Consider the following 14,806-nt stretch of genomic DNA (forward strand, 5'->3'; position numbering starts at 1 on the left):
GAGATGATAAAGTTCCTTCAAGAAATTAGTCAAGATCTTGAATTTTAATTCTAGACTAAACTACAGTTAGAAGTCTTACATGTTTCTATAGTTTGAAGAGAGAACAGAGAAGACGGGGATTCTCTAGCCCTTTATGGTCTCGCACAGGCACACATACACATCCTCAATACAGACAAGGACAACTTATGTCAGTTGAAAACGCACCTATGACAGGATTTGTTCTAAAACATGTTAAAATATTTTTATTTTCAATGTTAGCAGAAATTACAGTGAAGCTTCACTGGGGCTAGATAGGATTTTTACCGAGGCTTCCGGACATTTCTGATTGTTCTGATGTATTGCTAGTTTAACAGTATGTTTCTAAATCTGAGTGTATCTTGATTTTATCTCAAGAGTATTTTTTTCCCTACTTCACTGTTTAGAAGCCTTGTCTTAGTTCCTAAAGAAACCCTAAATTGAAATAAATGCATAGCATGAATCCTGCGTCCCCCTTCTCTATCGCCTCTTTCTGCAAATAAAAGAAAAAATCTGGCCTGGGATGAGAATAAGACATGGAGCCCAGCATTTCAAACAATACTGTTCAAGATGATGTGAAATGATGGTGGTATCCTTGTACTATGTGGAGGTGGTTTGTTACAGCATTCGCCTTTTACCCTAAGCCAGCAGCTAAGCAGTAGAGACAGACAGCAGTCTCTGTAAAAGCTCTCTCATTAATCTTTCCAAGCTTCATGGTATTCAGGCATATTAGGAGTTCTAAGAGAATGGGAAGAAATTACGGAAAATTTACTGCATAAAGCTTATAGTTTCAAAATGTTTATATAGGGATACAAGGCACTATTTATGAACATGTGCTTCAGAACTTCATTCTCCTGTTTCAGATAAAGCTTACACCTTCAGAAAAATAGCAGTGATTACAGAAGTAGTGACTTATTTGAAATTTTACTCTTCTGAAACAAAATAAATATTTTAAATCCATGCTGAAAAGCTTTTCAGTAACTTCGCTCTTCAAATAAGATTCATCACCAAGATCTGTAAAAATCAGCAGCAGAGGTAATGAAGAGGGCCAGAAGTTGACCTCTGAGTGACAATTAAAAACCAGGAACTGGGAATACAAAACCAGAACATTAAAAAACACAGAACAGTGAAACGCTAGACAGTCTGTTACCTCATCATCATCTGCATCGTACTGTGCATAATGCTGCTCCAGCAGCTCTCTCTGGCGGCGTTCTTGTTCTAGAGTTTGGCTAATCAGCTGCGCAACCTCACTCACTTGTCCTGGTTTTTCTCGTCCAATTACAAACCTATACAAAACATTAGTGACACAATATTACTCCTATTGTTTTACCCATTTTCTTTATTTTTAGCTGTGTCTTTTATAGAGGGTAGACTTTTTCTCCAATGTGATCACTAAAGCCTTCACTCCGAAGTTCAATAAAAAAAGATTCTCTGAGTTTCATCTTTACGGACACAGACATAGAGCAGGGCAGTTTTTGAAAAATGTATTATCACTTCCATTCCCTTTAGAGCGATGAAGAAGCTACAGAAGACCAGATGCACAGTAACAGCATAGACACACTTCTGGCAGGTCAGTAAAAGGAAAATGAACCAGAGTAACTTCTTTCTCCATCTTGACTTAGAAGATATTTCTGACCTTTTATATTTGTCTTCCTCCTGTCTATAAGAGTGACTCTATTTCCACATTTTAAAATCTGACAGACACTATTTCCCTAATTTTAAACCACACTTAAATCTTTCTTTTATTACATGAACTTCTGTTGCTAAGGAGCATTTTTCTCCACTGCTAGCTACTGCTGAAGACTGGTAGCACATTTCTTTGGCTTAACAAAAGACCAGCGCAGTACCTCTTTCTTGGTTGAGACTTACGAGACTGCTTCCCAGTCCTGCTGTCGGTAACTGAAATTCAGAATTGCCTTGGATTGTAACACTTCTTTTCAGCACAGTGACATAAAGATAATTAGATATTTTGCTATCTATAGTATTAATGATAAACATCCATTATACGGCATGAAGACACTGTAAACTACTAAACAAACGAACAATTTAAAGATGTCAAGCAGAAGGAGTATTTTCTTAGCAGTCTAGAAAGACAATTTGGTAATTAGAGGTGAAAAACTATTACTCAGAGCTGAAAAGCATGATCAGGTGACACAGATACTGCATATGATAAATTATTTGTTTCCACATTTGGCTCAAATTATGAATTTAACTTCTTTTAGGAATGAGAGGTAGAGATGTGTGTTATAACCCTTGTAAAGAAATTATTTTGATTGGTGCTACATATCACTGTTACAGCCATTTGGGACTAGGTCCAGTTTCATATGAGCGGATGAACCTGAGTCCATTTCCTATGTCCAAAAATTTGTCAGACTCCATGAAGTCAGGCACTATAGAAAGGAATACAATTTTGAGATTATTTCAACATCACCAAAATATCCAAGTCAGTTACCTCCAAAAGGATAAGAAAGGTGAGCATGAGTGACTCCATTTGAAATAATGACACAGGATGCTCTGAAAATTACTTGCAAGCAAGTTTCTTCGTTTAAAAACATATAGCAGAACTAGAACAAAATCAAGGAAACAGCACAGGCAGTTTAATGCTGATCAAACCAGATCACAGTCTGGCACTCTTATCCTACTATTATGAAATAAGACACTGGTTCTCAGTAATGATAAAGACCTTGGACTGAAAGAAAAAAATGTTTCTTCATGGCCCCTATACTTCATCTGTTCTCCATACTGACTCATAGCGGGATCCTGTTTCCTCTGAATTTCAGTTTTGCAGCCAAGTATTACAAACACTAAACCAGTCATGTTTTCAGTCTCAACTGGGAGGAACAAGGAATTTTTGATATTACAACACAAAGTATAAAAGGATTCAACTCATATTCGCTAAGTATGTATCCTCTAACGTAAAAACAAATAAAAGAAAATACGGAAAAAAACCCTTTTATTTTAACCAAACATTTTAGCAACATTATGCATGAGTGTATTATTCAGACACTGTAGAGAACATCACATTTGTAAACACATGAGGGAGATCACCAATGTGGTAAATTACAGAACCACACAAAGGGACGTAAATATACTTCCTCCTGCCCTCTGCATGGAATTCATCTTGCTTGGAAAATAAGAGTCAACATTCTTCATACAATCATTTTTGTACACTGAATCACAGAATCATAGGAAAAAAAAACCCCTAGAACAGACAATATCTAATGTATTTGAGGTCTGGTAAATTTTGATTATTTAGAAGTGGTTTTGACACATTAGGCTGTAATGCAAAAATATTTTCACACAGGCAAACAAGTTTAGGTAGCATATAAAAACGTAAAAGTTTATTAATTGAATTTTTCTTTTCAAGCCAAAGTCACTTAGTTTATGGTGATGTGATTTTCAAGGCTTGAATCATGTCAAAATGAAGTTCCTCAATGATACCTGAAGCTGTTAGACATGAATAAAAGCCTCAAAGCAATGACAAATTTTAAAGCAAATGGTTTGCCAAACAGAAATATGCAAGGAATATTTTATTTCCCTGCAATTTACTGCTTTAAAGTGAGATGTGCAAAGTGTCTGAAATGAAATATTTAGAAGTATTCAATCTGCAACTGATGTCATTTCTAGATAAAGAACTGTAGATTTGTAAAATGGAATACTATGTTGCAAACAATTACAGTTTTTACTAACTAAACCAAACATTTGTCATGTTACATTCCATGACCTTAAGAATACCATGTCACATATAATTATGTTTAACTTGTAATAAAATAAGCCATAAATTATAAATTTATAATTTAAAGATGAATAAATATTTCTCTCTTATGAAACTGTAAAGCAGAAGCAGTTATTAAAACGCTAAGCATTAAATAGATCTTTATGCCTAGAATGGCTTTAAATACAAGAACTATCATTACCTGAAGTGTTTAAATATGAAAAAGAGACATAAGGTTGTGATTCACTGACCAGAAAATTAGTCACTGAACCATAATATGCACACTTCAACAAAGTGGCTAATTATATATTTTGCATTACTTTGGCTCACCAAAATTAGGCACATGCATTTCAGATTTGATTAGTTAGTCTTAAGGGCCAAAAGTACTACAACAAAGAACTATAAATTCGATGAGCAGTAATATACTTAAGAAGCTTCTTATGTTTCTGGATACAAGACAAATAAAGGTCTTAAAGCCTCTAAACCTCCTCATGATAATATTCCCCTTAATTATCAAAGCCAGCAACTGTAAAATAAAACCCAGAGAATCTGTGATGCTACATTACAAGTCTTCACTAAATCTTAGCCCATTGCTGATTATTTCTGACGTCCATAAAAAAGAAAGAGAAAGGAGATTCACTGGAGTGAATTGGGATTAAACTGTGACAACTTCACAGAGTAGTAGGGCATGAACTGACCTTGATATTCAGAGTAACACACATTCAAGCTGAATTATCAGCTGTGAAATATTCTCTTTGGTTGTGGGTAAAATAAACAAAGACAGAGCAAGGAATACAATTAATATTTGACTCCATCTTAGATTTAAGATCAAAACCGAATACAGTATCTCGAGAAATCAAAAATTAAACTACGGTAATGGCAGTTAAGAATTCTACCGCATTCTGCTGAAATAGGCAGCGACTCCTACATCTCCTGCAACGCAGTTATGACTTAGTGATTTTAAAGCACATCTGATATATATATATATGGTTTTCTGCATATTTCAAACTTCTATTAGATGAAGATTTGCAGACCTGTGCTTCTTGAAATTACAAAAAATAATTCATTCATTTTTTTACCAAACATGGGAACCAGAAACACTATAAGAAGAATTTATTAAATCTGAAAATATTTCTATTTTGAAAAGAACTTTGTTAGTAGAAAAAAGGGTGAAGGCATCAACTCTGTGACACAGAAATGAAGTGCTGCAGCACGGAGTTTTAGTGACATGAGTTGACGATTCCTCCTAAAAAACTTAAGTCATTATGTTCTCAGTGAAAAATAATTTAGCATGGATTCCTTAAATTCAAGAAAATTCAAGGAAGAATATAGCAGACTCATTCTAAGAAATAAAAAAATGGGGGGTGCGCTGTAACAGGATTCATAATTTTTTCTTTTAACCTTCCCTAAAGTATAGTTTGGTCAATAAAAATGTACTGTAAATTTTACTTTATTCGAGGACGTTTTACAGATGGATTTTAAAAATGCTTTTCCTCTGAAAGCTGCTTCTGCTACCATTTATCTCATTTATTTCAAGATGTCTTCATTTACACACTCTGGCTGCTTCCACTAGGATAATAGTCATATAATTAATTCAAAGTGCGAAAAGTGGTGTGAACCCTTTAAGAACGCAGTTTTATTAAGCTGCAGCAGTGCCAGCTGGAACTTTTCAGGTTTTATGAACAAGATCAAGCTCTCTTCAAAGACAGCAGCCTCAAATGAAGAGGTCACTGACCATAGATAAGGAATTCACAACCTATGAGGTTCCATTACACTTTTGTAGATTAAATTACCTGAAACTTAAAGTCATAAAGACTCTTTGAATCACTGAATACTTTAGGCTGGAAGGGAGCTCTGGTCCACCCCAAGATTCCCACTTCAAAAACGGGACAATTTTGTCATGACCTTGATCAGATTTGAATCTCTACTGATGGGATTCAACCTGTTGCAGTGTTTGAGAAAGCTCATAGCACCTTTTTTACGGTGAAAATATCTAGTCGGTATTTCCCTTTCTGCAACTTGTATTCATTGCCTTTTAACCTTGTCCCTGTACAGAGAGCGCAAAGAATCTGGGTTCACCCTTTCTCCCTCCTGGGAGGTAGCTGACACAGCAGTAAGGTGTCTGCCATCCCATTCTTTTCTTCAGACTGAATATGTTCTTTCCATCTCTTCCCAGGTTGTATCCTGCACAGCTGCTGTCTAGCTCAATGTAAGCTAGACACACAGCAATGCTGCTCCAGACTGAGGTCCCATATTTGCCCTTGTTTCATAAGGTTTCTGCCAGCTGTTATCTCCAGTTTGCTGAGGTCCCTCTTAACAGCAGACCAGTCTGTTAGCCTATGTGACCTCACCTGCAAATTTGCTAATGGTGCCCATAAATCCACACAGCCATTACACCAGAGACAAGCATGTGCACAGCAATCTTTAAAGCTATTAGCTGTAACCAAGAGAAGCTGAGGGTGATTAGTAAAAAAAAGTAAACAAGGTTTGCCTGGAGATTAGTGATGGTAGTGATCCAAAACTAACTGGAGACTAGCACGCAAAGTAACATGAAGAAGTAACCACCACTAGAACATGAAAAGAACAAGAAGTGCATCGAGGTATCTAAGGTCATGTAAGAAACATTTGACATGGCAACCCATACAATGTTTAGTGCAAGATGGTTGGTATGTAAAGCTACAACAGAAAAGCAAACTTTGGGAAATGCCTTCAAAGACCTCAGAGATTTAATAATTAAGTATTTGAATTAAACAAGGACTTATCTACTTCACATGAACAACCATACTGATAGTGATTCAACTGTTTTAGGACACTTTGATGAAGTCTGGCATATGGTGCATGGGCATCAGGCACAAGGTATCAAGAGCCATAAATGAAGCCTTGCACTCCAGTGCCATTTCTACCCTGAGGCAAATGGCTAGAGAACGCAGGAAATATGAAGATGTCCCTGCAACAATATCCAAGAAATTTGCCAATCTGTGGAAAAACTGAGGCAAAGACTTTTCTGTATTCTTTGCAACAAGGTCTCCCACCCCACTGAGCAGCAAGCCTGGCTCCATGGAGGAGAGGAAAGCAGTAGATGTTGCTTAAATTGACTTATGCAAGGCTTTTGGTATGGTCTACTATGTATCCTTATATCCTCCAAGATCAGCAGATCTTCTGTCCTTGAGGCTGGTCATCCCATAGTATCTTGCCAAGCAGATCCCTAAACAAGCCAGAATTTGCTCTCCTGAAGTCCAGGGTTGTAGTTCTAATGTTGATCTTTGTTTCTCTCCAGTTCTTAAACTCCACCTCTCCACAGCATCTTAGATACAAGCCCTGACAAGCGAAGCTACTATCAACACCAAATAGAGAGTCAGATGGTTAGGAAGACATGTAAAAAAGTACACATCAATATTAATGCACATAGATTAATTATTCCCACTGAAATCAATTCTAGTCTAGGGCCTCAATGACCCATTAGCTTTATTCAAGAATGCTTCAAAATTTGCCAAGGGCTTCAATGTTCTGGCATTTCTTCATGTTCTGGTCCTCACATTGCTCTGCTCTACTGAGTGCATGTAAAGAATCTCCTCCATCTCTTCCAGAAGCATGACAGTATCCTAAAACAATGCTTGCATAAAAGGTTTCACTGAATACACGATGATCATTTAATCAGCAGTCTCTGTAGTACCACACAATTCTTATGGGAATGGCCAACTCAAAGAAACACATTTGTAAATCTATGTTTTAACATACCAGAATGCAAGTGAAGTACATAAATCAGGTCTGTTCAAAAGGTTTAAGTGCTACCTGGGAATGTTTCTAAAACCTTAATGCCTTTTGAGGTGTGATCTGCTTTCCCTTATCCTCACCCTTGCTGGTATCCATGGGAAAGAAATCCAGGAAGGAAATACAGCTGGGTCACAAGTAAACTAGTTCAGACCATGTCCTTAATCTGGATGATGAAGTGATCCAGATTCTAGGCAAGCTGGACCACCCTTATAGCACAGTCCAGAGGTGGCTAAACGTTCCTACATCATCCCTATGGCTTGGTGAGTTATGCCACAAGAATGAGTGGCGGTTATTGCTGCCTAGCTGACACGATGTTGTATCACATTAATCAAGGTGCACCAAAACTGTGTGGGAGCTTCTACAACACAGTATCTTGGCCTTTGAAAGATTAAAAAGATTAGCTAAATAAACATTTACTATGATATTTCAGTTGCAGGTGTAGAAGTTTACGTCTAGAACCAACCACCTTGAGGATGAGGTGATTCAAAACCTGTCAAGTTGTTCCTTTCTCCAAGGAAATAAAAGAAAATCCACTCCTAATGAAATCCAGCCTCGATGAATCTTACCAATTCACATTACACTTAATTTTAAAAACATTGCCCTAGATATCTAGTGAAATGGTTTCTAATTCAGCCCAAATCTTTTAACTGAACATTTCTTCATATATTTCACACTGAAACTTGTAATTACTTGCCCAAATGTCTTAATATTTCAAGAAATAACATGGTATAAAATTCAAATAAGCTAGATCTCGGTACACAGGGGCTATGTTTATGCCAGTAAATTAAACACTAGCAGGGAATGCTCCCAAGCACCAGTAATTAATCATCTACATCTCTGGATGGTTTGACCCAAGTTAACTAATATTCTACCAAATAATGCTCAGAAACTGTCCAGGATTTAGCTTGGTTGTTTCTAATGGAGAATTTGGACACGGCCACCCTGCTCTGAAAGTAAGAAAGTTTAATGGTATGAGCACTGACCACTGGTGCCAGCTGGCCTCTGTGCTGAAGAACAGTGTGAAGCATAGTTCATGTACTACAACAGGCACAGCCAAGGAATATAAAATAGCAAAGCAGTGATGAATGCAGTCTTACCTCACCACTTACCTCAGTGCTAAGTGGCCATAGTGCTCATGAGTAATTTCTTACATTAAGTTCAGCACGCTACTCCTGGTAGTTTTACAGAAAAACTAATAGCATTTATAGGAGTTCTTTGCAGAGATCAGAAAGAGGAAACTAGCTCATGCTACATAATCTTCAGTATCACCATAGTGGAATAAACAGGAGAAATCCACAATATTTTGGTACACTGCATCACAAATCAAGTTTCTACTGGGTACATGGTTCAAGTTTGTCAAAGAAGCAAAATGTGCACCAAGCACACATGGCTTTTTAAGCAGCTCTTCATCAAGTCCAAGCTTCGCAGTTAGCACCACAGCACTTGCTTTTCTTTCCTCTTCTTTTTCTCTCCTAGGTTCCAGCACTTGGATTCAAGGACAAAGAAAAAGACAAGGAAAGCGAGAACAAAACCAACACTCCTAGCCAGAAAAAAATACAACATAATCTCTGAATCAGACATGGAAGTGTGGTGCCTTTTCCATTTGGGTCCTGTCTTGTCACCCAAGAAGCAGAAGAAGTAGAAATCTCTCTTGCCTCCTCCACAACATGGATTTGCAGCATGGAGAATGGATAATGCCTGCAAATGCTTAAAGGACACAGCTGTTTCATAGGATAAGAGCAGGGGTAGGGAAAGTAAGAAAGAGAAGGACGAAATCTGCACAGGTACGTGCCCTGGAAGAAGAGAAGATGATTATCTAGGGGAAGGTGTCACAAAAACAGTGATGCTGTTCACCATTACTGTGCACAAAAGCATTCACACTGGGGTACGCTGCTGCTTACTAGATCCTGTACTTGACTTCATCTGTCCTCTACACTTAGTGCTTGCAAAGATATGACTGCGTAAGTTACTTTTCCAGATGCTGTGACACTAAATGAAACTAACATCAGGCATAAAAACACTGGTTTATGGGACAGTATCTTTTCCAGAAAAAAATCAGCTCAAGATGGGGTGAGGAATTACCTGAAGAAACAAGAAATGACATATCAAGTTAGAGTAATTAAGAAGCTAATACTTTCACTTCTCACCCTTGCACGGCACCCCGTGTAAGAGTTACCTAAAAAAAATTGTACAAACTTCATTTCCGTCTGAAAGACTGCATTTTCATCGTAGTAATAAGAGAGAAAGAAATTAGGCTGTGAACTGGAAGTGGGAATTGAGACCAAACCCTGCTTGGAATTCAACTTTACAGATAAGAAAAAAACCACAAAATAGTAATAAATGATTCTTCATTAGAAAGAGAACAGTTAATAGTGGAAAGCTCCAGGGTCTGACAGTTACACTGCTATTGTTAGAACTTACTCATCAATGATCTTGAGGATTAATTAAACATGACAAAATTTGCTAACTAATTAGATTCTTCATTAAGGTGGGAAGACTTTGAGGCATTTAAGCAGAATTTAATGAAACAAAAACCAGTAAACTCACTGATAGGGTAGAATTAATATGAGTACTTTCAAGGTGGTGCAAATCATGAGAAATTAAACAGGTTTTGCACAGGTTCTGTGTGTTTCAACCGAAAACTCAAGAACTGACTCAGAAAGCATCATGAGAGCATCCGCTTAGTGCCTAGCAACAGTCTGGAAAGCTGAGAAAATGCTTAGTCACATTCAGAAGACAGGATACAGGAGGAGGGCACAGAATTTAAAATTCGCCTCTCCAGCAGAACGCTGAACTTGGTTAACTTCCTTAAAAGAAACCTTTCAGAGAAAAGCAATAACGATAAATGCATATAAGCAGCAATTGAATGACTGGGATTTTCCGATGACTCTCTTATGCAAGATCCCTTCTATTATTAGGGCACCAAGTCTTCCTCTCCTGAGGGCCAATGTCACCCAGAGCTGCATAAGCATGAATCTTTGTATCCAGTCAGGCAGAGAAGTGCAGTTCCCACTGAAAGCTCCCCTATTTCTCCTAGGATGGACAGAAAGTAGGTGAGTAGGGTAAAAGGATAAAGTTTTGTTTGTAAAAGAAAAAGTAAAATTTCCTGGAAGGCCTGGAAGGCCAGTCTCCAAGTGAGCTTTGTCTGGTGAAGACATTAGGGTCCCCTAGGACTCTTTTAAAATGATGAAGAATAGGGGGAAAGAATGGGGTCACAGAAGCTCAACATTACCGAAGGAAACTCGAAGAACTTCAGGTCTGCTAGTCAGCACCGCACTCTATGAGACTGCAAGCTATAAGGCAGAATAAACTAGGAGACTGTCTATGACAGGACAGGATTCCCACTGTCAAGCTGCCTCCTCATCCTATCTTTTATGACTGTAGGCATCACTTGCAAACCTCAAGATGATGGATTACATCCTAAATGCAGTCAGAAAAGCATTGAACAATTAGTGATATTAGTCTGGCACTGCCCTCTGACTGATCCATTAATCTTCAATCAGGAGCAACACTCAACAAAATTAAAAAACACACACATTTCAATGGAAAATCCCTCCTTATATAATCAAATTCAGAAATCCACTAATGAAAGATACTAGTAAATTAAAGAGTTAACCAAAATTATGAAGAAGACTTGATCTTTACATCAATTTAAATAACGCTCATAGTTGTATTTGCCAGATTAGAGTCACGTGGACACTAATTCTCATCCTTAAAACCAGAAGTTGATTACCAGCTGGGATTATGAATGAATTCCTACTCCTTTCTTTGTCTCATAACCTACCAGAGCACATCTGGTGGGTGCTGATTATATTCACAAAAAACATTGTAAGAAAAAATAATTGAATTTCCTATCATTGGACAAGCCAAATTGGTTGGGTCAATGATCTTCCCTTCCGATATGATGACTTTTCCGAACAGTCCAATACTTCAAACAATAGATAAAATAATCACAGGTGCTTCTATTTATTCTTGTTTTCTCCCTTCTCACTCTCACCTGGAACAGTTCAAAAGGTAAAAGACATGTCTTCATTTTCTTACTGTGTCAGCTACAGACAGTCTGGACACATTTTTCTGGCAGAAACATTGCAAGAATCTATTCTAGGTCAACGACTTCCACTGTCAGGATCATTTGAAGTATTCAGAAGGCTCAAAGGAGAAAAATAAATCACTACATATTGGTATTATGAAAGCTCCCTGAAGAGGTATTGACTGCATTTATTGCAAAGAATTTAAAAAGTGGATTGAATGTCATTCTGTTCATGAAGAGCCCTTTCTTTGCAACACATCACAAACCCTGCTAAAAAGTATGTGCTTCGACTAGATTAAGGACAAAATGACTGTGCATGTCATGCTGCGCATTATAAACATGAAGTAATGTCAGTGAAACACCTACAAATCCCTGTGTGTACAGGACATCAGGCAGAAGAAAGGTATGCACAGTTTATGCCATGATCACAAGTATGCTTATTAAAGCAATTCTATAAAATCAATTAAACTGACACTGTTAATCAGCAGACACGTGAGTAACTATGTACATGATTTCTTCTTTGAAAGGATTTATGAATTTTCCTTGCCTCAGATTAGGCAGGGTCTGAGACTATACCTTGACTACACACTTGTAGTTCAGCTGGGAAACCCACAGCAGGAATTGCAGAAGGTATTTATACAGCAGCAACCTTTTCCACCACTCCTGCCTCCCACAGTGATATGGATCGTTAATGGTCACTGCCATGGGAATGGTGCACTCAAAGGTCAGAAGCGCCACTCTCTGCACCGCCAACAGGCAGGAGCTGACTGCCAGGTGCAAGTAAGGGATTTTGCCCCAGAGGACCCTCTTATGCTGTCCCAAAGGTTCTGGAGCAGCTCAGGTGCAGAGGTGAGCACTCTCTGTCAAGTAGAGTGGAGACAAGGGATTTCTCCTTCCCAGCTCTAACACAGATGTAACTGGAAAAGAGGATCTGACTGAAAACAATCATTCTCTCCAACAAACAAGCAGCAGCCACCCTTGTGTCATACAGGAAAAGGAACAATCAGCAAGATATAAACATGTTATTTTCTTTCATACCTGAACTTGTCAATATTAGTTCTCGCTTACTTTACAAGCAAATGTTTAAACCTATAGTAATGTCAAAACATCAAGCATCATAAAATATCTCTCTCCATTAAAATAAAAGCCTACTGGAACCATTTCTGATTTCGAGTAAAACCACCCAATACAGTTCACCAGTGCCAGCACAGCATCAAACAGCTCAATGGCCCAAGACCTGAGCAGAAGCTGGGCAGAGCCTGCACCACACAATGCTTGGCCATCTCAAGTAGCACTCCCAGCTCACCATAAACCAGGAAAAGAATCACATGTTTTACAGCTGGCCAATGCAAATCAGAAGAGTAGTCTCTCTGAGGGTTTTTTTTCCATGAAGTTTTAAACAAAGCAAAAATAAGAGGAGTTGCAGCAAGTTCTACCCATTCTTTTCTTCTAAGTAGACATATGCATTAGTAAGAGACTGCTAAACACGTAGTATGGCAATGTGCATACAGACACCTACACATCTGGTTTACTTAATATAATTTTATATTAGAATCCATATTACAATTTATGTTTAACTTTATTTTTAATTTAATATTTTTATTTGTTTTCTTATCTAGTCGTGGCAGTAATACACCGAGTCATTTTTCCCGTGAAAGCTCAATATCTTAAGCTTACTTACAAGGAAAAATGTAAAAGTCCATACACCTCTCCGTGATAAATGAGACCTATCAGAAGCCAATGATTCCTGTGCATGGGATGGGATACGTAGTACACTTCTCATTGTGAGCTCAGCAACAATGAAGAAATAATTTTTACAGTCCACTATTTGATGACAAAAGGGTCTAGATTGTAACTGGTCTGACTGTAATTTACTTCCCAAGAGAAGACTCAAGGAACATTCTGTGTGAAAATCATATTATGTTTCTTGCTTCCTGCAAACCCATTATTTTTTCATGGAAGAAAGTATTCTGTTCTGTAACTTATACAATAATAATTACAGAAACTAAGCCGGTTATAAATTGTATATAACCCATACATGAGCACTTTCTTTTTTTTCTTTTTTTTGTTTTCAGCTAAAACATTAAACACAAAATATACACGGCATATGCTTTGTGTACCGAAACACAGGAAGACATTATTCTCTGTCTTAAGGATTTCATGCTTGAAGGTATCAACTCTGCAGAAAACTTAATAAAGTATATACTCATTTTTATATTAAAGTCAGCAGGGACACTCACAGTGCGTGAGTCTTTGCAGAAATAATACTGGTGTAACTAAAACTGTAAACTTTACAAAGAAATAGATTCACCTGTAATTGCACCACAATTTCTAACAACTTTTTTCCTAAATAACTTCTTTCAAATAAAAATCTGATCAACCATCCCCAGGATTCTTTGTGGAACCTACATCCCAGCATTATTCCTTACTGTTGTGCAGGAACAGCAATAGAATTACTATGGAAATGTGCACACCAGCACATAACACCGTCTGAGGGGGACTGCATACACTATCACCAATAGCTTAGTCATGGTTGAAAAGAAGTCAGACCCAAACTCATTAAGTAAAGAATCCAGCTGTATTCACTAGGGAGGATTTTGAGAGAAACCCAAAGGGTGACTACAAAACGGTTTTTGCTTTGCAAGATGAATTAATAAGAAAGAGTTAAATCTTTGCTGAAGTCATCAAGCTATTAAACAGAAAAACTATGTGACTGCATAGGCTTTTAAGTAGCAAAACAGTTCATTTTGACGGAAACATGGTTCTTATTGATTTACAAACATTTACAGCCTTGTATCTATTATACGCTAGTTTAGAATTTTACTTGCAGTATATGTTACATTTTCTAGCCTATTAATTATTTAATTTATTTTACACAGCTACCTTTCAATGAACCACCACACAGGAACAAACAGAATCCAAGAGATGGTTCAGGGACCCACGTTAGCTCAATGAATTAATAATGGGATGTTACTCTCCTCAATTCAGAAGCTGTTAACACTACTGCATCCATGTGACAGAGGCACTCAACCGCCTCTTAACCAAGCCAGCAGTAGTTTGGTTCAGGCTCCAGAAAAGGTAAGGGCCTGCCTGCAGCGAGGCCAGGAACTCCTCCAGAAAACCTATGAGAAGCAGAGGGACACAGCAAACATTGGTAAGCTGTGGAGATGAGGAGTTTCATGCATACATCTAATATATAGTTGACGACAAATCAACCACTTTTATCCCATAAATATGAGAGGCTAAATGAGCCTTCTCTGAGCTTGCCCTGC

General features: G+C 37.7%; 1 protein-coding gene across 6 annotated transcripts in view; it reads right to left on the reverse strand.

Moving 5' to 3' along the window:
* Window positions 1–14,806, reverse strand: part of PPP1R9A (protein phosphatase 1 regulatory subunit 9A) — a 141,999-nt gene that overhangs the window by 43,033 nt on the left and 84,160 nt on the right. For all 6 annotated transcript variants that reach the window (XM_054057171.1, XM_054057174.1, XM_054057173.1 and 3 more), the window contains exon 6: window positions 1,166–1,301. In XM_054057171.1, the coding sequence (XP_053913146.1) occupies window positions 1,166–1,301 (136 nt within the window). The remainder of the gene's footprint in view (window positions 1–1,165; window positions 1,302–14,806) is intronic.

This window comes from Cuculus canorus, chromosome 2 (genome assembly GCF_017976375.1).
Source record: "Cuculus canorus isolate bCucCan1 chromosome 2, bCucCan1.pri, whole genome shotgun sequence".
Taxonomy (NCBI): domain Eukaryota; kingdom Metazoa; phylum Chordata; class Aves; order Cuculiformes; family Cuculidae; genus Cuculus; species Cuculus canorus.